Raw genomic sequence first — 22,881 nt, 5'->3', positions numbered from 1 at the left:
AGCCAAATTATCAGGATCGCGAAATATATAATTTGAAAAATATTACATGCTCACTAGTGCCACCTGGTGGATCTATTCCGATTCACTCTTTCTAGAATCCGATGGAGGTGATCTCATTAACAACATTGCCTACCGTGTGCTGAAAGCTGGTAGGTTCACAAGCGCCGTATAGTGGAAGAATTACAAACAAATATGTCACCATCGGACAGTCCTTGACCCCTCGAACAACTTTGCTGAAGACATCAATCTTCTAATTTGTCCTAATTTTGAGATACTGAAGGTAAAAACTGATTGCTCACTAGCGCCGCCTAGCAGGTGACATCCACTTTCATTTTTAACAGTTATGTGTCCAACAAAAAAAACACCTTTAACAGGCCAACGAGGGTACCCGGGTACCCACAAATTGAAATGCTCATAACTATGGCTTCCTTTAACCGATTTGGACACTTTTAGATATTTTGGATTTAGGAACTCGTCCACTTTTTGATTCTGTACAATAGAACCGGAATATTGGATCTGTTTTTTGGTGATCCGGATTTTCCGGAGTAATGTTCCAGTACTAGGGTATGACTTGTAAATTTTAATAATGTACTAGCAATATGAGTATCAAAACTCTTCAAATTGTCTCGGAAGTCTGTTTTTTATTGTTTCGGGACCCTATGGCAATTTGAAAAATGGAATTGGAATGGAATGGCCACTCACGGCCCCACGGGAATCTGCTCCGGAATGTCCGTTCCGGGGTCAAATCACCAAATGGTTCCAAAACCACGAGATACAGCCTACTGATGCAATTCCAAGAATTTTGATACCCATATTGCTAGTATTCCATTGAAGTTCGCAAATAGTACCCCAGCACTGGAACCTGCTTCCGGAAACCCGGATTCCCGGGAACCGAATGAAGTAACCCGATGCACTTTTACCAAGTCCAAAATTGGATGAGTTACTGAATCCAAAACGGCCAAAAGTATCGAAATCGGTTGGATATTACCTTAGTTACGGTCATTTTAGTTTTGTGGGTACCCGGGTACCCACGTCGGCCTGTTACGTAGTAAAAAAATTCAGGAGCCCCTCCTCACTCCCACCCTTACTATAACAACAATATTATTAACCCAAAAGCTTGACTTAGTGAAGTTCGAAGATGTCACAAAGTTTCAATTTTCAGCTATGGATAAAACATAGGAATTTAATTAATTGAAACTTAAAAAGGTACCCGGGTACCGCGTCGGACACACAACGGTTAAATCATCAAACAGCCCTTGTCATTCTAAGCAGCTTTACAGAAAACATAAGTTTTACAAATTGTTACATTTTTGAGAAACAACTTATTCCTAACATGTACTGGAAGTTTTATTCTCCCTAGCGCCGCCAAGTGTGTAAATTCTGAAATTATCTATTCGCCCTCGGTCAGAATTCGACTGGTTGATGAATATTGCCGACGACACCACCCTTCTAAATTATCCTAATCTTGAGGTACACAATTTGAAAAATGTTACATGCTCACTAGCGCAGCCTAGCAGGTCTATTCCAATTTGATCTTTTCCTAATTGAGTAGCGCTTGACATCCTTAAGAACTTTGTCGAAAACACTATCTTTCTAAGTTATTAGACTGTTAAGATATATGGTATTCTATAATGTGCTGAAAGCTGGCACGCTCAATTGCGCCATATAGGCCCCTCTAAATAATATTAGTATTAAGATTCAGAATAATTTTAACATTTGCTGATTATTTGCATTCGCACTAGCGACACCTGATGGGAAAATTCAGAGTTATTATTTCAATCATCCAGGATCTCTTGATTTCCTTTCAAAATAATCAGAGTCTCGATGAATTTCATGCCAATGATGTTCGCATTTACGACGAGAGGTTCGATTTATTTACTCTCCCTTCATTACAACTTTGCCAAAGAAAGTTAACGCGGATGAAATATTCGGCTGCAGCCCCAATTAATCGGAATCTCATAAGCTATGTGAAGGGATACCGCGCAGTCGGAATTCCTCGTAGTAGGAGAGACCCGAATAAAGAATTTGGCAGCTTTAGACTAACGCAAATAAGCGGACTTAAAAAAATACATTCATTAATCATAAATATGTCACACAATCTGCTAACGGCATGTGGAGGCGGCAAAGTCATCAGACGCATGTATATTAAAACATTCTTTCGCTCGGCGGGACCTGTCGCATCAATAGCCACGGGCATCTGATGAACGTCACTCAAACTGTGTGTTTCCCAGAAGCAACTCACGTCAACGGATGTGGATATCGTGGTAATTGTTATTTAAATATTTGTTATTGATATTCTAGAATACTTTAGCATTCAACGGAAATTCAGAAAATCGTGTACATTAAAATTAAGGAAGCTCGAACGGTGCGTAGCTAGGAATGAGAAACTGAACTGTATGTTGAAATATCTCAAATTTGTTGATTTATTCGCATGTTCAGATAAGTTTGCAGTTCTCATCATTGGACATCCAAAACTCGTTCAACTTATTCATTCGAACCACAACGTTTTATGAGTTTTTACTTCGCGCGGCTATAGAGATTATTTTGTTTCTTTTGAAAGTTGCTTACCGTCTTCAGCAGTAGAAGAGTTTCAACCCCATAAACAACTCATCTGTTGGCAAAAATCGCAAAATGTCAGCAGTAAAGCGTACAATGACTCATTGTATTTCGATACAAAACACAATGCAAAAACAAAACAAACCGTCCCACAAAACACACCTCATTCCACAGTGTGTCATATTTCGACTTATCAAACAACACCTGATGGCTCACATGTCATACGACAACAACACATTGGCCAATAAGCGGACGGAATCAGCGCCCATTCGCACAATTGAACCGGTCGAGGGGCGCGGTTGGCAGTAGTTCAGTTGCACAATTTAAAATAAAATAAAACAAGTATGTCTCCGCTCACGGGCGAGCTTCGAAGACTATCATAACTCAAGCAACATGATACCTTTTCTTCGAAACAAAAAGACGACCGGTCCCGAGGTTTCGTTCAGCTTTAAAGATAAACAATAACAGAAAAAGCACAAGAGTGGAAAAATTCCATCGCAACCGTGTCGCGGAGCCTACCCTACACGCAAAGATTGCGATTCGAGGGGTTCTCCGATGAATGTGGAAATATTGGAATGTTAAGATTAATTTAAAACGAATATAATACTCTAATGTATTTATTTATCTGCGAATATTGATCTCATAAAAAATTTCAGGCAGCGAAAATAAATTTCTTCTGTTCTTCTTCTAACGAAGTATAGGCACAGACTAACAGACATAACACTCAAAAACAAAGGTTCGCCCGCTTTAACGGTCATTTTAAATATATTTGTAGTTGGGACTGTGACTACATTTGAAATTATGGCGCTACTGGCATATGAACAAGCATATGGGGGATATACTGCCCATAAAAGCATAAGAGTCCATTATTGAAAAACAGCAAGTCGAGAAAAACACTATTGAAGATTTACATTCTCATTGAGCCTTATGGATGGGACAACCATGTTTTGGTATTTTTTTCGGTATTTTCATAACAAACCATGTAATCTTATTTGTTCATTGTGATTCAGTGGTGATACAGAATACAATCCAACAGATAACTCATTTTCGTCAAAAATCCATATGGGACTCTTATGCACTTATGGGCAGTATACCACTAGTGAAAAATTGTTCATAAAAATTGGGGGGTAGCCCACCAGTAAATGAGTGTTTGGGACCGTGAATAAAAGGTGGAGCTAGTGTTCTAGGGAAATTGTCGGACGAGATTTTTTGAGGAATTCCCTCATAGTGTTATGTCTGTTAGTCTGTGGTATAGGGTCCAGCGAAAAACGATAGAGTTTACTGAACCCACCAGTCATATGAGATTATATGAGCAGCACCCGCCAGAAATAATGGTTTGGGCCGCTGTAACCGCGGATGGGTGCCTCCCAACCGTTTCATCGAGCCTGGTGTAAAATTAAATGATTATCGGAAAAGTGTTCTGGAGACCGCTTTGAAGCCGTGGGCAGACGGACGTTTCGGTCGAAAACCATATGAACATTTCAACAAGATTCGGCACCGTCCCACAAAGCACGAGTGAACAAGGTATGGCTGAATACCAACGTTCCGAACTTCATTTTGACCACACAATAGCTCTAGAAATCACCAGATTACCAGATACAATGGCGAAGTAGCGACTACGAAGGCGGCAAAACACTTCCTATTTGCTAGCTAGTTCTCGAGTGTCTTCACGACTGATGCGCCATCTGCTATCGAGATCGAAAGCGCGGTCCGTGATGTTCCCGTTGGTTCGGTGGATATGGATGTATTCACCATTTCAGGACAATCGGTTCTCTTTGCCATATGGAAAACGAAATCGTCTAATGCTATGCCTTCAGTTGTTCTGAAAAAATATTTCGATATTTTAGCGATCCCATTGACGCACCCTTTCAATGTGTCGCTTCAGCAGCAAAAAATTCCCAGTGATTGGAAGTGTTCAGTCATGTTTCCGGTACACAAAAAAGTGACAAAAGCAACATCGACAATTACCGGGGAATCACATCGCTGAGACTCGAGTCAAAGATCTTCGAATCGTTTATCAACTAAGTGCTGTTTTCTGCTAGTTAACACTACATAAGCACTTGTCAGCATGGATTCTTCCCTGGTCGATCGGTTGAGATGAATTTTATTAGCTTTAGTTAGCTTAGCATCGTTTTGCATAGAAAAAATATCCAAGAAACTCTAGGTGGACACGGTCTACACAAATCTTAAGGCTGCTTTAGACACAGTTACTGCTAGCAAAGCTTGTTGAAGTAGGATGTACCACGCGATTCTGCCATTGCCTTCTATCCTACCTTGTACACCGCGAGGTCGTCGTGCAAATTGGTGACAACGTGTTTGAATCATTTTCTTATAATTCCGGAGTTCCTCAAGGTAGTACACTAGGTCCGTTTCTATTTACATTGTTCGTGAATAATGCGGTCTTCGTTCTAATGCGTGGAGGGAAACTGTTTATCGCTGATGACTTGAAAATATTTCTTGTCATAAAGTATAAAGCCGATTGCCGTGAGTTACTGTTGTCTCATTGATACATTTTACAACTGGTGTCAAAGAAACTTGTTGATCATTAGTGTTACGAAATGTTTTGTTATCAGTTTTCATCGTACAAGGGACATGCTTAATTTCAACTACAACATTGCTGGAACTCAGCTGCAATGCGTTGACCACGTTATTCGCGTTTCCTGTTAGTTTTCCGAGATTTTAAGAAAAAGTAGCAAATCGATTCACTATAAATAAATGTCATGTTATGCTGTAGTCCACATATCGGTGAACTCGATGTAATACTGTTTTAGTTGGATTGCATTGTACGTTGACGTTTCGGCCCAAACTGTCGTTCCTGAAGGTGAGTGCCGCTCACATACATGCTATGTATGGCTATTTTCTATCTATGTAGTATATTTCTTGCACGAATGTATATTGTTGAGAGAAATTTTTCGAAAATTCCAGTGAAAGTGTATGTTTCTACATTGAAAGTTGGCCGAGCACGAAAGGATCAAGACAAATGGTACATTGTGATGGGAAAAGTAAAAAACGCGTAATCAATTATCATCTTTCGTTATCGAGTTATGGTGTCTTCATAACAATATGGCACATAGCGCTTTATTTGGTTGAAGCATACCAGCTTGGAATTCAGTCGCTAGGGCGGCACTGTTATCAACTTTTTAATAAAGATAGATAGAAATATGATGTCTTCGAGAAAATTGTGGGTCTTAAATATATCTTCTGAAGATGCAAACTTTGCAGGTCCTGTATGTTTCGAGATAGACCATGCTTTGGTTAAAAATTTTACTCACAGATTATGTTTTCAAAAATGTGCCATATTTCAAAACTATTAGAATCTACAAAGTTAGTATCTTCAGAAAATATACTTATAGTTACCTGACATACAATTTTGTCGTAGACAGCATCTTTCTTTCATGTTCCATTAAAAAGTTGATAACAGCGCCGTCCCAACGACTGAATTTCGAACTAGTATGATATGATCAAATAAAGCGCTAGGCGCCATGCAACAACTTTGCCAAAATCGCCATAACTCTAAAACGAAAGATAAGGAAAGGACGTGTGAATTGTGGGTTAGCCCCTGTTGGACGCTAGGTACCTCCGGGGTTTCCCTCTCGAACTACGAAATGCTCATGAATTGAAAGGTAGTTCATGTAATGATCTTATTTTTTTCTAGACAGCATGAGTTGGTGAACTACTAATAAAATCGAGTATTTTTACAATAAAAACAATGTTAATTTGGTAATGCGGAAATTTTTCTATTTCCTGTGAAAAAGGCAAAATGTGGGTTAGCCCTTTTTTAACGCCAGCTATTCAATTATACTTGGGACTAGCGAAGCGTTTTTCAATGTGCAACTCCTGGTAATCCTAGAATATTTATTGATCAATACCGGCGCCGACCAGGCCCGAACGTAGATCGCGGATGGAAAGGGAAGGGACATTAGTCCGATACTTGCTTTTGCTAGCGGGACAGCATGGAGACAGCAAGTGAGATAGCATGAAGACGTTGGTATGTGTTATTCAAGTTATCTATGCACTGATTCTTTACTTGGTTTCAAAGCTTTTACCCTGACCCATCACACGTTCCGTAGTTAGGCCATACAGCCGATTTCGTCCATTGTGCGGTAGAGTAAGGGACTCTGAACAGAGAAGATAACTCTGAACCCTACTCCTCTAACCTCCACCAAGGAGTCCGACATTTGCCTGATCCCACAGGATTCTATTTGAAATAACTACTTCGAGGGAGGGGAGTGTCTGTGCTCATGCATTTCGCTTGATTCTAGGTATAGCTGGTCTCATCACCGCCATATCAGTCCTGCACGGTATGATATTGTTGATTAGTTGGATGCTGTGGTCGATCCAGCGATTCCGGTTCACTGATGACTCAACGACCTTTCTACTGGAGGTTGGTCACGTCACGTTACTCGGTGTAGTCCCCGACGGTTGAGCTAGTCTACCTCGGTCGAGAGTTCACCGCAAAAAAAGTGAAAGAATGTCACCCAAAACCGTTGACGGACGCGTTATTCTTGCCTCTATGCTGTCCGGAGAGTGTCGAGGTTGTCCAACGATTCCACATGGGGGATTGCGTCCGGTGCATTGGTGCTCCGACGATTCAAGCCGGCGATTCGCTACGTACTACACGGAATATCTTGTAGTGGATCTTCGCTACTCCGACGAAGAGTTCCCCAGCAGTGGAAGATCTTCCGAAACCGATGCTACACCTTCAGATACCGAGGTCGGCCCTGCGATTCTGGCTGGAGGGTGACTTCCTGTTCACAAGCACTCCAACGACCATTTGATGGTGGTACTTGACGTTCTACTCGAACTAGTCCCCGCCGCGGCGGTGGGCCCAGCCTACTCCGACGGAGAAATTTCCCGACGTTGAAAGTTTTCTCGAAACCATAATCTCGATGCCGGTCGGTTAGGTGCCGAGGTCAGTCCTGGGATACCGGTTGGAGGATGACGTCCAATTCTAAGGTGCCCCGACGACCTATCGTTAACGATACGTGCGCTCAGTTTAGTTCCCGACGGTGGATCTATCCTACTCCGGTCGCGCCCGCTGGTCTCCTTTATCTCTCTTCAACAGACTGAATTGTCAAGTGCCAATGTCGATCCGACGATTCTGGTTGAAGTGTGTCTTCCGGTTCATCGGTGCTCGACGTCCCGAAGCTCTGTACTGCTACGTTGCTTCTCGTTGCTCCTCTCGCCATCTTCGTTGCAATGCTGGCTTGATTTTAGCGACTGTTCTGTTTACCACGTCCGTACACATTCTTTGGACAATATTGTTCATGTTGGCGTCCACATCGGCGATAGTTTCGTTCGTGCTCGAATTGAGAGCATTCGAAGACCACATGTTCTTAGGCGTTTCCTCTGCATCACCAGTCACCACACGGGATGCAGAACGACAGACTTGCGTGGCTGAACCCATTCAGATACGTGACCGGACAAGAACTGCGCTATGTGGACGTTCATTGCGCTGTGCACTCTGTTCACCAACACCTACAGACATGGAACTAATCGATGGGTCCATCTACCGTTTACAGCGTTATCTCACTGATGTTACCACTTACTTAACTGATACCTCGGGCTCATTTACTGCCTCCTCTCTTGCCTCTAGGTATCGCTGTCTTCTTCGAGTAGAAAGTTTATGGGAATCGTTTCAACTATCACGCAGGCTTCCTGTGACGGATAGTTCGATACGCGCTAGACACCTGCATGGTCATTAGCCTGTTCCTCATCATCTACAGTGCCGTCACCTATGTAGGTTGTGCGTATCTTATTTGGAAACGCTCGTCAGTAGTCGCGCTTTTTATTCCTGCTGGTCGCCGAACTGTTGGGCATGATCCGAAATGGTGCCGAGATAACTTTTACGACCTTTCCGCATGTGTGGTCAATGTGCTTAGCCGATCGTCTTTCATCACTGTCGCGGTTTTGTCGTGAGCTAACACCAGTCGTCCGCAAAACCGACAATCTGCATGCCCCTAGAGAGGCCCAGCTTCGGTACTCCGTTGTACGTAGTATCTCTGCACTGTGTAACCAACAACGTGTAGCTTTGAGGATCGACATTATATTGAGCAAGTATGAGGTTGTTTGAACACTAACGAATCTTTTGGGAGCTTTTTGCTTATAGTTCGAGAGTGAAAAAACAGATACATTTACTCTCCCGATGATTCGGTTTGAGTATACACTTTTTAATCGACCGTAGCTGCCAAAATATGCAGGCAATAATTTTGACCGGTGCACACTTTTCTAGAAATATACATTATACCAACCACAACAATGTTTAAGATTCATTTGACTTAACTGTTCTGACATTATACTATGACAATCTACGAAAGACAATTAGCAATTTACCATTAAAATTCCACTTGTGAAATTTACATATATGTTTAATATATGTTTGGTTTACGGTTTAAACATGGTAACGCCAAGAAACTGTTATATTTCAGAATTTAGACCACGGAACTTACAATATCCCATTGTTTCGTTCGGTGTGGTTCTCTTCCTCTTGATTTTCCTGATATTATGAAACTTGCAACTTTGGAAAAGGCAACATTTTTCTTTCAACCAATATTCTACTTCACTGACAGACGGCCGAATCGTGCAGTTTTTCAAATCAATCGATATTACGTTGAATCTTAGTGCGCGAATAGTCTATGTAAAGCTGATCCATGCGATATCAATGGATCAGATGGTCACTCAAAGCGGAAAGAGACCGACGGAAAATAAATTAGAATACTGCATAACAAGAATCAGCATTTTCATCATTCGAAAGTACACATGTTAAATACTTTCATTGTTTCATAACGAAACACAGAAATTACTCGAACTTACCAAAGCAACTACCTCGCGGCCTCCCAGGCGTCCGCGGATCCCAGGTTCTACGAAAACTGTTACTGAAATTGTTACGTAGAATTGAATATCATTCTGTTTACCCCCCGGTCATATCGTTTTTTTCTGAGCCCGGGTCGAGACACACTTTCCGGCCGAGCCAACAAGGGCCAACGGCATCATAAATATCCAGCACGCGAAGGCACGTTGCATTCATATTTACTTACGTCCTAATGTGGAAGACTGCGCAAGGCAGCAAACGAAACAGAATCGGTTCGCTGGTGTTGCCGGTGTTGCTATTTTGTTGACACTCTCTTCCTCGTCGTTGTCGCCGTCGTCGTTCGTTGTGTAGTTACCTAGCTACATCAGCCGATGAATGATAAACATTTGTTCGAGTATGGTGAATCGTGAATTACGTGGAACCTATGGTTCGACGAGCCGGACCGGTAGAAATATGTAGCATAAATAAACAGAAGCACACCTTGCGGATTAATTCGATAAGCAGCAGCGTCGCGATTCGTTGACTTCATTTCCTAACCGAAAGCGGCTTTTGAACGCACGAACAGGGAATCGCTTTACCAACACCCATAAAATCTTCTTTTCTAATAACTAATAAAATTTGGTCATCAAAACATGAAGATACCATTTCTAGGAAATATTTGATCACCCTGAGCTTGTTCTGAGAATTTCACCAGGCGAAAACACATTTCCCAACCTGAAATTTGCAAATATGGATCCACACGCGCCATAGAACAGGAATTGTATAAACATTTACAATGTATGTCGGTGGACTAATTTTAGACGCAACGGGCATTCCGGACGGTCGGTTCGCATCGAATTCCTCAACGATTTCAGCTTCAGCCGGTAGGACCGACCAGCCAACGCAATGCGGGTGGTTGTTTTTCCACCCCGTTTATACTGGCGCCGTATCTGCCTGCGCTTTGCGTTACAACAGGACAAGTGGTTTGAGCGGTCAGAAAACGTGCCCAACTGACCGCGCCTGGCAGGTTAGCTCGAATTTTCATTCATAATGCTATATTTAGTGAGAGGTCGAGACGTCATTCGAGCCGGTTGACAGAGTGATAGAAGGTTGTTAGGGACTTGGCTGGTCATTTGGTCTGAGGACGGTGCAGTGGAGAGGGCAATTAACTCACTTAATTGTGTAAATAAACAAGATGTATGATCAGTTTAGGACTAGAATTATATTTAAAGGAAAATAAATACACTATTTGGTGATGTTGAAACCAAGTAAATCAAGAAAAAGACTAGAACATTGATGAATATGTAGGAAATGAGCTGCAGTTTTCGTTTGTGTTTGATATTTTTGGAAGTCGCTGGTTCGGACAGCCCTCTTTTGAAAATATTAATCGACTCACTCGCGTGTACTCTTCTCAGGTGGTTGTCGAAATTCAAACTTATTAAAACTAAAAAAATAAAAATAACGCGAATGATCAGATAAGGAAGTGAGATGTATATACCACTTTATGATGCGATTACTACGGATTGATTTATGTACATATTTTAATTTTAGTCGTATACTAAAAGGCATTGCTGCCAGGGACAGTTTAAGTTGACGACGAAAAATGAAATTTTCATATCTAGACCAACATGTGAAAAGGGCGGAAGTCCAAATGAGAATCTCTTTGTGTTTACTTTCTCTTTCGATTATTATGGCGTCAACATAAAACTTTCCAACATTGTTTCAATAAATATTGAAAGACTCTGGTGTCGTCTAGCATATTATGCTAAGAATTAGGGAGCAAACGCAGAAAAGGCCGAGTTATTGACCGAAGAGAGAGTAAACAAAGAGAGACTCTCATTTGGACTACCGCCCTTTTCTCATGTTGATCTAATTATATCTTCGTTATTTTGCAAGCCACTACATGCTACGAAATCCATCACGAAAACCATCGCAAATTGCTAGGTCAGATGTACCAAGTATCGTTCAAGACACTCCACCTGGCTTATCCACCAATTTTGGTGTCAGTTCGGATATATCTAGAGAAAATTTTCAATAGGCCGTAAGTAACAATGAGAGATTCTCTTTGAGGTCTTTCTCTTCTGTTCATTACTCGGCTATTTCAACATTTACTACTCTACTCTTTGCAAAATATTGTAGTAAAAACCGTCGGCTTTCGATATGTACTGGAAAATTAGTACAAAGTGTTGTAATGACGTCGTAATAAACGAAAGAGAAAGTAAACAAAAAGAGGCTCTCAATGTTACTTACGTCCTATTGAAAATTTTCTCTAGATATTGTCTAACTGACAGCATGTTGGTGTCAGTTACTGACGAGTGGAACACGAAACATTCAAATTGATCCATGCCAAACAAAAAGTTCGAAAATGTTTGCCGACTTTAAAAAACACAATACCAACACCAACACCGCTGCCTTATCGTTCCTTTTCGACGAAAATAATTGATTATTCTTAACGTAAATTGCTAACAGAAATGTGTATGTTAATTATAATCGTTTACCGATAATGATGGTTACCACTGTTTATTGCTATTGTAAAGAATATTACTCACCAAAGTTAGCAGCACGGATGGATTCAGTTCAGATATCTTCGCATCGATCTGCAATAATATAAAGAATGATAGTTAAAGTCAACAACTGTTTTCACATCTTATAGAGATTAAATGAAACCAACCCGTAAGAATGTAGAAAAGACTGTTGTATGTTGGGGCAATTGTCAGTACAACAGATAAATTATGTGCTATTTTATTTATATTTGAGTTGACCCGTACCAGAAGTTTTGCTTCGGAAGTGGCTTATATCTACTTAGGTCGTAAAAAATGGAATATACTCGCGATTTTAAAGTGGAACACTTCTAACGTTTCAATACTGGGGTCCCGTTTCAAAAATATTTTTGTATTATCTGAACGGAAATACGTGCATATGTTTTGTATTCATTTTCGCAAAGTATACGACTACTATAAATAACGACGTGGTTTTTGCGAAATTTGCAAGTCTATTTCAGACAGAGCCGTCAAAAGAGTCTTTTTTAACATTGTACGAAGCAGACGTGCTGTACTGTTTTGATTTCTCGTTGTGTTTTATTTGTGTGAATAACTCATCAAATTACCGTTGTGGTCGAAAATATTTGTTTACCGTGCCAATCCCCTGCATAGTTTTGTGTTGGTTCGTGTATTTGAAGCGAAAAACAAAAGATTTTCTGTAGTGATTCTTCGTTTATCTCGTTATTTTGTTTACATCACTGTGGATTCACCCACTAAATTTTACATCCAACGCAGGCGACTAGCGAAAAGTGCTTCCCACACGTCAAAAGGCGGATAGAAAGTAGCAATGAATTCTGCGTGAAAACATGTGACTCTCCTGTTGATGGAATCGAGAGAATTACATGTCTTGGCAATTGGGTCATTAAGCCTTATATAGTTTTCCGTTCCATTCGATAAATTTTAGGTCCAATATACATAATATCAATATTAATTCTTCAAAAGGGGTAATGAGATTTTTGTAAACAAACTTCGCTCATTACTCCGCTGCCGAATTGAATTTCATGAAAAATACACTTGAATCAACATATTTACCCTTGGTAGAATCAATTTCAAATGTTTTCTGTGTTGAAATTATAACAAAATGAGAGAAATCAGTAAAACAAAAGTTTGTTTAGAAATCTTATTAGCCCTATTCAAAAGTTGATATGGATATAATATTATTTAAAAACAAAAATTTGTTGTGATACGCAAAAACGATTTTTTTGTTTTCTAAAATAAATCTTGTCTAAACTTGGCAACCATACATAGGAAAACTGCGGTTGTTTACATCTGGCCTATCAAGACAACACCCAAAATGCAAAAAAAACTATATGCATTGGAATGTGTCCTGCGGGAAAACCGGGAAAACATGTATTAATTCTTTTTGACAGGGCATCATTTGTCGTGAAATTCGTTATGTCAAATGCTTCTGATAGTGTCAAATCCAAACTGTCAACATATTTCTTTATTTTAAATTTTAATATTATTTTCACGTTTCCTGAGTTGGAAAAAGACATTGTTGTAATCACGAAAATCAGCTTTATCGATGTATGTAATAAAAAAAGATTTTTTTTTCTCATTTAGTGACCCAATTATGGATCGGTGTTTCACCGCATTTGCATTCATGGTATGCAGCGATCTGCTCTGTACTTGTTGTCTGGATATAATAAGAACTTGTACTGGCTGTGCGACAATTCGTCGCTGTTGTGCTATCTTATGACAAATGCCATTTTGGGAACAAACTGAGTTAGATATGCCACATTACTTGTCTAAAAAATCTGTACAAAGTGGCGTTTTCAGAATTTTGAAATTCTACTTGGTTACTAAGATATAGCGAGAAACATGATGAGAAATTATGAGCTTTTTGCTTCAAATCACTGTATCTTGGGATTTGCTCAAGTTATATTGAAGTTTTAGATGTTTTTATATGTAAAAATGTCTGAGGAACACAATAGCATAAAATTTTTCGAAAGAAAAATACACGAGTTGCGAGAAAGATACAGTTTAAGTTTTAAACTGGAAATATAGCATATTTGGCAACACTATAACCAAAAGTTACTATTTTTTATAGATTCTCTGATTCATTTCCTTCAAAATGCATCTAACCAATTGTTTGTAGACCAAATTAAACCATAGATATGAATAGAAGTTTATTATTGATGCTTTTTTCCATGGAAAATTTTCCATACACGATTATGACACGCCATACAAATTTTGTCATCAATACACACTTATAACACGTGCGAATGTGATTTTTGTTTAATTTTTTAGTAAAAACTTGCAATGTAGTTCACCGATCTTCGTAATAATTGAGAGATTAATACAGAATAGATAGAAGCATCAATTGTCTTCTCTGAATTAGTTCTACCATTTATAAGTTACAAGATATTCAAACTTTAAAAATCATTTTTTCTCGAAATGTACTAAATGGCGCTTGTCATAAGATAGCACAACAGCGACGAATTGTGCTTGCAGTTTCAACAAGTGGATGGAGCAAACCGATTCCGCTGCTTCCATCGTGGACACTAAAAAATTGTGCGAGGCAGTAGATAACCTGAACGCAGTCGTGTCTACTCTCTCCAACCGCGCTGAGATACATTTTCCGGCTAACTCTGGTTCTGTAGCTCAAAGGGGGCTGTCTATCAAGTGACTTCCGGGGGATCTATCTACTACAAAAAGAAGTCGCGAGAATTACGCTACAATTCGCGCCACTGTAGCCGCTGTCTGTGGTACTCGAGAAATTCAGCGGGAAATCAGACCAGACCATGATCCAAGAATGCCTGGGAATCAGCAATACACCCAAAGCAATCTTGTTGGTTAAGAAGGATGCTGATCTGACAAAGCTCAAATTTGTTTCCTTCCGAGTCGATCTTCCCAGTGAACTGAAGGACGTGGTACTCAGAGCGTCTACTTGGCCAACTGGAGTGATGGTTCGCGAATTTAACTTCGAACATCAGAGACAGGATAGATTTCATCAATAAGTTACATCGGACTCCAGGATGCACCGCCGCTTGTTCTATGCAAGGCCTCGATCCGCTCACCACAGTCCAGCTACTGCAGCCAGCGTTCACCAGTCATTCCGGTTCTGTGTGCGGGAGTGGAAAAAGGGTCTCCTAAGCTTCATACTGCGGCAAGTATCCATCTATTTCGAAACCTTCTAGCACCGAAATGTTCTTCGATTCCAGCTCACCACCAATTGCGCAAAGTTTCTATCGGTATCAGACGCCACCTTTCATGCCAACGACCCGCAGCCGTCCAGGAGTGGTACCTAGCCCAACTGAATCGAGTACAACCCTCGGTTTCCCGTTTTCCCGGTTACCGGGACGCACACTTGCCACCAGTCCTGAGGAAGCCCTTAGTCCCCCGATCACAGTCGAGCCCCCCAGCCAGCGACCAGCAGCCGTCCCGGTCCTGTGGTGGAGTTGGGACGAGGGGTCTTTCGCAAACCTACAGCAGGCAAGTATGAAGCATCTGTGAGCTCTTTTTTGCCTCAAAACTCTTCGATTTCCAGCCTTGGACAACGACGAGACAAGCTGCTACTATACTACCAAAACGTTGGTGGTATCAATTCAACCATTGAGAAATATCGCTTAGCAGTCTCCGAAAACAGTTTTGACATCATCGTCTTCGTCGAAACGTAGTTAAACGATGACACGCTTTCCAGTCAGGTGTTCGGTACTGGATATGAGGTTTTTCGTTGCGACCGGAACCCTAGAAAAAGCTGTAAATCTACTGGAGGTGGTGTATTAGTAGCAGTTAATCGCAGCTCGAAGGCACGAGTTGTTGAGAAGACTTGCTAGGATTGCCTCGAACAGGTCTGGACGATAATCGAGCTTGGCGACCGTAAGTCGTACTTGTGTGCGTTGTACGTCCCACCCGACCGAGTCCGTGACATTGAATATGTTGACGCGCACTGCAGCTCAGTATTTACCATCCTCGAAGACGCTAAATCGGTAGATAAGCTCATCGCACTAGGAGATTTCAATCTCCCCGGCATTTCGTGGAGATCTTCCTGCAATGGATTTCTTTACCCGGATTCCGATCACTCCGTTCTTCACTCAGGGGCGGTGAGGCTTCTTGACAGCTACAGCTCAGCCACGTTACTACATATTAATCCTATTGCCAACGAGAATAACCGCCACCTTGATCTTTGTTTTGTCAGCGATCAGGTTTCTGCTATATCAGTAGTGATGGCTCCCTCTCCTCTAGTGAAATCAGTAGCACATCATCCACCATTGATCGCCACGATCGATCGCACCCTGGCGCACGATTACAATGTTCCTCCAGTCCTCGTATCATACGACTTCCACAAAGCTGATCATCGCAGTATCGCAGACCTCTTCTCCACTCTCGATTGGCTAAATATTCTGGACCCCGAAGATGTTGATACGGCAGTTCAAACATTTTCCAACGTTTTGGGTTATGTTATTGACAGGCACGTCCCGAAGATAGTTCATCATCAACAAATCGGCCCTCCTTGACAAACGAGCACGATGCAATGGCTGAAGTCCATTGAAACTACTCTGCGGAGGTTTACCAAGTATCGCACAATTCCACTTAGAAACTATTACGTCAGTCTCAACCATGCTTATAAACGAGCTAGTCAGGATTGTTTCTTTCGATATCAGCAAAACATTCAGCGTAATTTCAAGTTGCACCCAAAACTTTTCTGGAAATATGTGAATGAGCAGCGCAAGGAATCCGGACTGCCGTCGTCTATGACTTTCAACGGCCGCACAGCTACCACAACCCAAGATATGTGCAGACTTTTTGCGGAGAAATTCGCAGTGTGTTCACAGATAAGGCCTTAACAGTAGATCAAATTAAAGTCGCTGTTAGTCAAGTTCCGGTTGTGAGCCACACTCTAAGCGCTATCGATGTCAATGAAACGATGATTACCAGAGCTTGTTCTCGGTTAAAATTGTCTTTCAATCCGGGACCCGATGGCTTCCCTTCAGTACTTTTGAAAAGGCACATCGACGTTTTAGCGACTCCACTTCTTCGCATCTTTAGAGCATCTATTGCCAGTGGCATCTTTCCGTCCTGCTGGAAGTCCGCGAATATGTCCCCAGTCCATAAAAAAGCTCATAAGCGAGACGTCAATAATTACCGGGGAATTACTTCATTGAGTGCTGTCTCGAAGTTGTTCGAGCTGGCGATTATGGAACCTCTTCAGGCTCACTGCAAGCAGTACCTAAGTGACGATCAACATGGTTTCACGTCTGGGCGTTCGACAACGACTAACCTGCTTTGCCTAACATCCTACATAACAGAGAGTATGGAACGTCGCGCTCAAACCGATGTTATCTATACAGACCTATCTGCCGCTTTTGACAAAGGGAACCATGACATAACAATCGCTAAAATGGAAACGGTAAATCTGTTGCAGTTGTTTCGATCCTACCTTTCAGGTCGAGAAATAGTGGTTGTCATAAGAGATTGTCAGGCACCCTCATTTACTTCTACGTCAGGAGTACCCCAAGGAAGTCACTTCGGACCGCTGATGTTTCTGCTTTACTTCAACGACGTTGATCTACTGAAGATTGTAGATTACTCCAACGACAGTTTGAAAACTTCGCTGACTGGTGTAACACGAACCGTATGTGTGTAAATCCAAAGAAGTGCTCGGTGATATCGTTCTCACGAAAAAAGAACCGGTTTGTTTTAACTACCGTCTACTGGATACTGAAATTGAACGCGTTTGTCAGGTGAAGGATCTAGGAGTGATACTAGACTCGCAACTTGCGTTTAAACAGCACGTCTCCTAGACAGCTAGCAAAGCATCTCGAATGCTGGGATGCATCTTCAGGATAGCGAAAAATTTCACGGACATTTATTGTCTCAAAGTGCTGTTCTACTCTTTGTCGCGGTCAATCCTGGAGTACGGCTGCGAAGTTTGGAGCCCAAACTATAACAACGGTGTTGAGAGAATCGAGTCCGTTCAATGACGCTTTTTACGTTTTGCGCTTCGTAGGTTGCCGTGGAGAGATCCCGTCCGTCTGCCAAGTTACGAAAGCCGATGCCAGCTGATTAGTTTGGAACCCCTGCTTGTTCGTAGGAATACAGCAAGGGCTTTGTTCGTTGCTGATACTTTGCGAGGTCATCTGGATTGCCCAGCCATCTTGGAGTAAATCAACATAAATGTCGCACCTCGAACAACGCGTAACAACCTCATGCTCCGATTGCCATTTCGACGCACTAATTATAGCATGCACGGGGCCATTACTGGGCTACAAAGGATTTTCAACCGAGTCGCATCAGCTTTCGACTTTAATTTGTCTCGCCCAACTCTACGTCTACGTTTTTCCAGAACCTTCAACGGACCCGCTAATTTCGGTTGAATCCTTCATTGTTTTTTTTCACTTTATTTTAGCATTATTTTAGCAAAATTTTTAACGATTTGACTGTTGGCAATAAGTTTAGCATTAAGACATCATTGGGGCTTTGAAATACCTGTTGGTGTATATGACAAATACAAATACAAATACAAAAGATGGCATCTAAGCGTTTCATCACATACGGGAAGGTTTTTATATTGCTCCCACGTTTTCGTTTTATACCAGTCGATGCTAACATGTCAAACGAGCAACATGTTGGCTGTATTGTTCAGACAGTACAATAAGCGGTACACGCTAAGGATTTTCGGCAACGTTGGAATTTGCACACACATGCACCTAAGTAACTCAATCAAATGCGGGTAGTTGACAATAGGGATGCCGCGTGTCTGTTTCGATCATTCGTTCCTTGAATGCCAATTCGTCCGACAATGGTTCGTGTACATGTGAGATTTACACGGTTTGACAGTGTACGAATTAAATAATTAATATCAATAAAAATGCTTAAAATGATGATTCTTAGTATTAGGAAGTTAATTTTTATTATAATGTGATAGTCTTAAGAACTTTTGTAACATGATATGTAAAAAAGCTTTTGCAAATGCCGTGTCAAATAAACGTTTTGTAAAAAATTTATCAATCTTTTAAAACTGACCAAATGAATCAGTCTAGAAATCAAACAATGCTACCGTGTATTTATCTTATCAAAAAGAACTTTGTTTCCGAACACCCGGTAAATGTTTACAACCATGCAGAATAAAACTACCTTGAACTCGCATTTTTTCATTTCTCGAGCATTTTTCGTCAATACATTCACATATCTAAATGCTTATCATGATGTGTTTACATTGTAATCTTCTACGCCTCTTCTAATTACTACCGCTTTGTTCAGAGTGCTTTTTTGTACGCATCACCTCACACCGCACTGGTATAAATTCTAAACAGTGCGAGGTCACACCCTAAATACGCATAATCGGTCGCTACGGTATCAGATTTTTCCACCAATACGTCGTCATTACCGCTACCGTGTAGGAAAAGGCAAGGAAACACGTTGAAATCTAATATTTACACTTATATACGCTTACCGGCCAACTAAAACACTGTGTGTATGGCAAAGCGCCAGGCCGTGAGGTGGCCTCACTAAAAACATAAACATTCCGCATAAATCGATACCAATGTTTACGGTACGGAGCAAAACAACAACGATGGGTCTGGTGTAGTGTTGTTGCTTCTATAATATTTATTCCCTGTTTCGTAACATTATTACCGGCTGTGGACGTGCATGTCGTTCGGAACTAGGCTAGGTTAAATGTGCCGTACCTTTCTTTTCTAATTATATTCATTGATTACACAAGAAGCTATCGTAAGTCGTGCTGGATTATAGAACAGCTTCAAAGAGAGTTTTAATCCCTAACAGGTGGAATTAGCTTTGAGCCAATGTCAATCAATGAAAGTCCTTCGAGAAAGTCTTGATGCATATAAATAGGATATTTCGTAATCGTAAACGTATACACTTCGATTTGTTCAAGCAATTCTATCTCAAATGTTTATACAATCTAGCTTCCCGGCGAGTGAAAATTGGCATTCCAAGAACAAAGTTCACTTCCCGAAATAGACTAAACGAGAACAGCGACTCATCACTGCCATCGACCGCTACAGACAGTCCACACATAAACAAACGCAAACATGGTTCGTTTTGTTGAGTTGGCAAATGCTAAACCGAAATTCCTGACAATACACAACGCGGTCGACCATTGTTGTTTGAAAATAGTTTAACGCCGCCGTTGCAGGCCGATGAAATGGCAATGCACCGTGGCATATAGCACTGGTCTAAGCGGATGCTGAGGGCGCCACCCGCCGGCATTGGTTGCCACACATCATGGTAACGTCGGCGTGCCCTGCAGGGCAGCATATATATTCTCACCCATCCTTGGGTGAGATGGTAAAATCATTTGAATAATCAAAAAAAAACGAGAGCGTCCAAGAATTTTCAACTTTGTTGATATTTTATTGTAAAGCGAAAACTCAGAAAGACTAAAGAACAAGTAAAAGATCCCAGGGCCGGCAGATAGCGTGGGTAGTATGGGTAGTACTACCCACTCGAAAATAACTGAGTGGGTAATTACCCACTAGGAATTTTGGACATTTTCATAAATTTGAAATCTGCCACGTATGATGCATAACAACTTCATTTACACAAACACACTGCAAGTGATTTAACCCTTTCATGCCCAACTTTTTTCTAGTACATGTAGGGTCTCAAAATTATTTTTCCTTGAAAAAACTGGGATCAAGTAACACGAAAAACCTTTTTCATACAGATAGGTGCTTCCCTCGCAGTGCTAGAAGCTGTTCAATTTTTACTTTGCAATACTCAATACAATTCTCGTAGAATACAATAGTCAATAGTCCAATTGCGTGGAAAACGTGTCTAAATTGATAAGTTTTACTAGTTTTCAATAATATTGCAACATAACAAAGTTATATTTTCCGTAGTCTACGTAAACTGTCTTTGGCAGCACTGCTCCATCGGAATACAATCAGACTAATTGCAATAACTTCAGTTCTAGAGCTGATCATTGTAGCTGTTAATACTCAAATGAAAGGCAATAGTCACATTCATTAGCCTTACTTGTTTTTGTGAGCAAATCTTGCCACAATCAAAAGTTATAGCTGTTTAAAAACGTTGTTGTTTACAAACAACATGGGCATGAATGGGTTAATGTAAATGTAATGCAAGCGGGTATATTGCGAAAATGAGACAAATCCCTATTCTATTACCCCCACCCTATGCTTATTACCCACTCGTGTTAAAAGTGTAACGCCGGCTTTGAAAGATCCCAAAGACAAGTTATTGATAATAAGATCCGAAAGGTACAATTTATTATAGGTGATGTTCTTATCTACAAAACACATGATATTTGATAGAAAATTTACTATGTTGCAATAATTTCGTGTTCACCCTTTATATGTTAGCGATGTCTGGTACGGTGATGACAAATGCTAATCCTTGAAATATTACGAAACTTTATTAGCCCCGCCAAGCTGCCAATTTCTCGTCGACAAATTTCCACCCAACTATATCCGTCTGTCCCGTGTCCGGAGTTGGTTACCTCCGCGCGTTTGTCGGCGTATTCTCGAGCTCTAAATATAATCGGACAATTTTCTCTCTTCCTGAATTTCACATAAACTACGACGACAGTTTCACAGTGGCGCGATGTTGTGTTATGTCATTGCCATTCTCTACTTAACATAGACCAGACACGTCCCTTGCCGGTGCAATTTGGTGTATTCACAAAGTTTAAGGAAGTCGGCGCCCGCTGTATACACTGTCCCCTTTCCCTTCACACACATCAACTGTTGTGCACGCGTTACCGATTGTGTTTGCGGCGACACGGAGCAACGCTCGCGTTTACATTCCGGCATGTTCTAAGAACATGTCCGGCGGCATGTTCCGAATAAGGCGAGATCGTTTGCCCGCAGTATAATTACGGCGTCGTTGTGTGGTGCTTTGCTGAAGTGTTATAACGTACAGCAAGCTTGTATCTTCTGACTATTTTCGTCTACTAATAGTTCTCAGACCTATTCCACAACTGGTTACGATGTAGTCAAAACAAACCGACTGTAAGAAAGTGAACGAAAGTGACAATCGTGGAAGCGGACTGAATCATACGTGAAAATGCTCCAACACCGCGGACAAAGAATCTGAAAATTCACCAAAATTTGGTGAAATTACAATCTCGATGTGTAATATTTGTCGTATATTTTGTGTAATATTTGTCATTGCAGAATAAAATCCAAATCAGCCTTGCGAAAAATTTTTTTAGCCCGTTTATTTTTAAAAATAGTGCGAGAGATCTATTTGATTGGTTTGTACTAACCAGTAATGAAATTATCATAAGATACAGATTGTTCATAATTTACCCAATCCGAAATATTTTCTGTACATTTTTCAAACAATTGTTTATAACAAAATGAAATAAAATGTTTTTCTGAACCTCTTTTTGGACAACATGCTACCGAGAAAAAATAACGCGCCATTTGAAATTAATTAATTCCGCACCTAACGACGCCGCGCACGGATTTCGAACAACGGATTCAAGGCGTAAACAGCTTGCGTTGACGCGACCCCGCATGGACGAATATGGCTGTTGCAGTTTTTTGTCGCATTGACAAGCAATAAGCAATAGAAGCGCGGAAAGCAAGTGTGGTAAACATTTATTCAGCCTATAACTTTAAATTCAAATCGATGACATATACATAATTATATATGAATTGATTACAATTAATGCAGGCTACAATTTATGAATTTTTTTTATGATTTTTTTTTTTGAAATTAATTGAAAATATTCAAAAAAATCATAAAAATATGAAGATATTAAGAATTTTTACTTATTCCGGCAATATTTTGGTATTAAACGCTACGATATTTTTCCAATAAATTTCAAAAAACTTTCTGTTTACGCCTTAAATCCGTTATTCGAAATCCGTGCCTGGCGACGTTTGTTGTAGAATAACTTAGTTGCAAATGGCGGGCCATTTTTTTCGGCGGTATTTTATTAGTGTGTGTGCGTGTTTTTTTACTTGGTAGCTTTTACGCCGACCCAGCACACGTTCGGTAGTTAGACCATACTATCGATTTCGTCCATCGTGTGCCATAGTGAGGGACTCTGAACAGAGA

General features: G+C 40.7%; 1 protein-coding gene across 1 annotated transcript in view; it reads right to left on the bottom strand.

Moving 5' to 3' along the window:
• The window catches only part of LOC131692490 (xaa-Pro dipeptidase), an 81,345-nt gene extending 62,150 nt beyond the window's left edge, over window positions 1–19,195 (bottom strand). The window contains exons 1-2 of the mRNA XM_058979573.1: window positions 18,967–19,195; window positions 11,896–11,943 (exon numbers count right to left, since the gene is read on the bottom strand). Of these exons, the coding sequence (XP_058835556.1) occupies window positions 11,896–11,943; window positions 18,967–18,987 (69 nt within the window). The 5' untranslated portion in view covers window positions 18,988–19,195. The remainder of the gene's footprint in view (window positions 1–11,895; window positions 11,944–18,966) is intronic.
• Window positions 19,196–22,881: the final 3,686 nt, after the last annotated feature.

This window comes from Topomyia yanbarensis, chromosome 3, assembly GCF_030247195.1.
Source record: "Topomyia yanbarensis strain Yona2022 chromosome 3, ASM3024719v1, whole genome shotgun sequence".
NCBI classification, from domain to species: Eukaryota; Metazoa; Arthropoda; class Insecta; order Diptera; family Culicidae; genus Topomyia; species Topomyia yanbarensis.
This window is presented reverse-complemented; position numbering and strand designations above follow the sequence as displayed.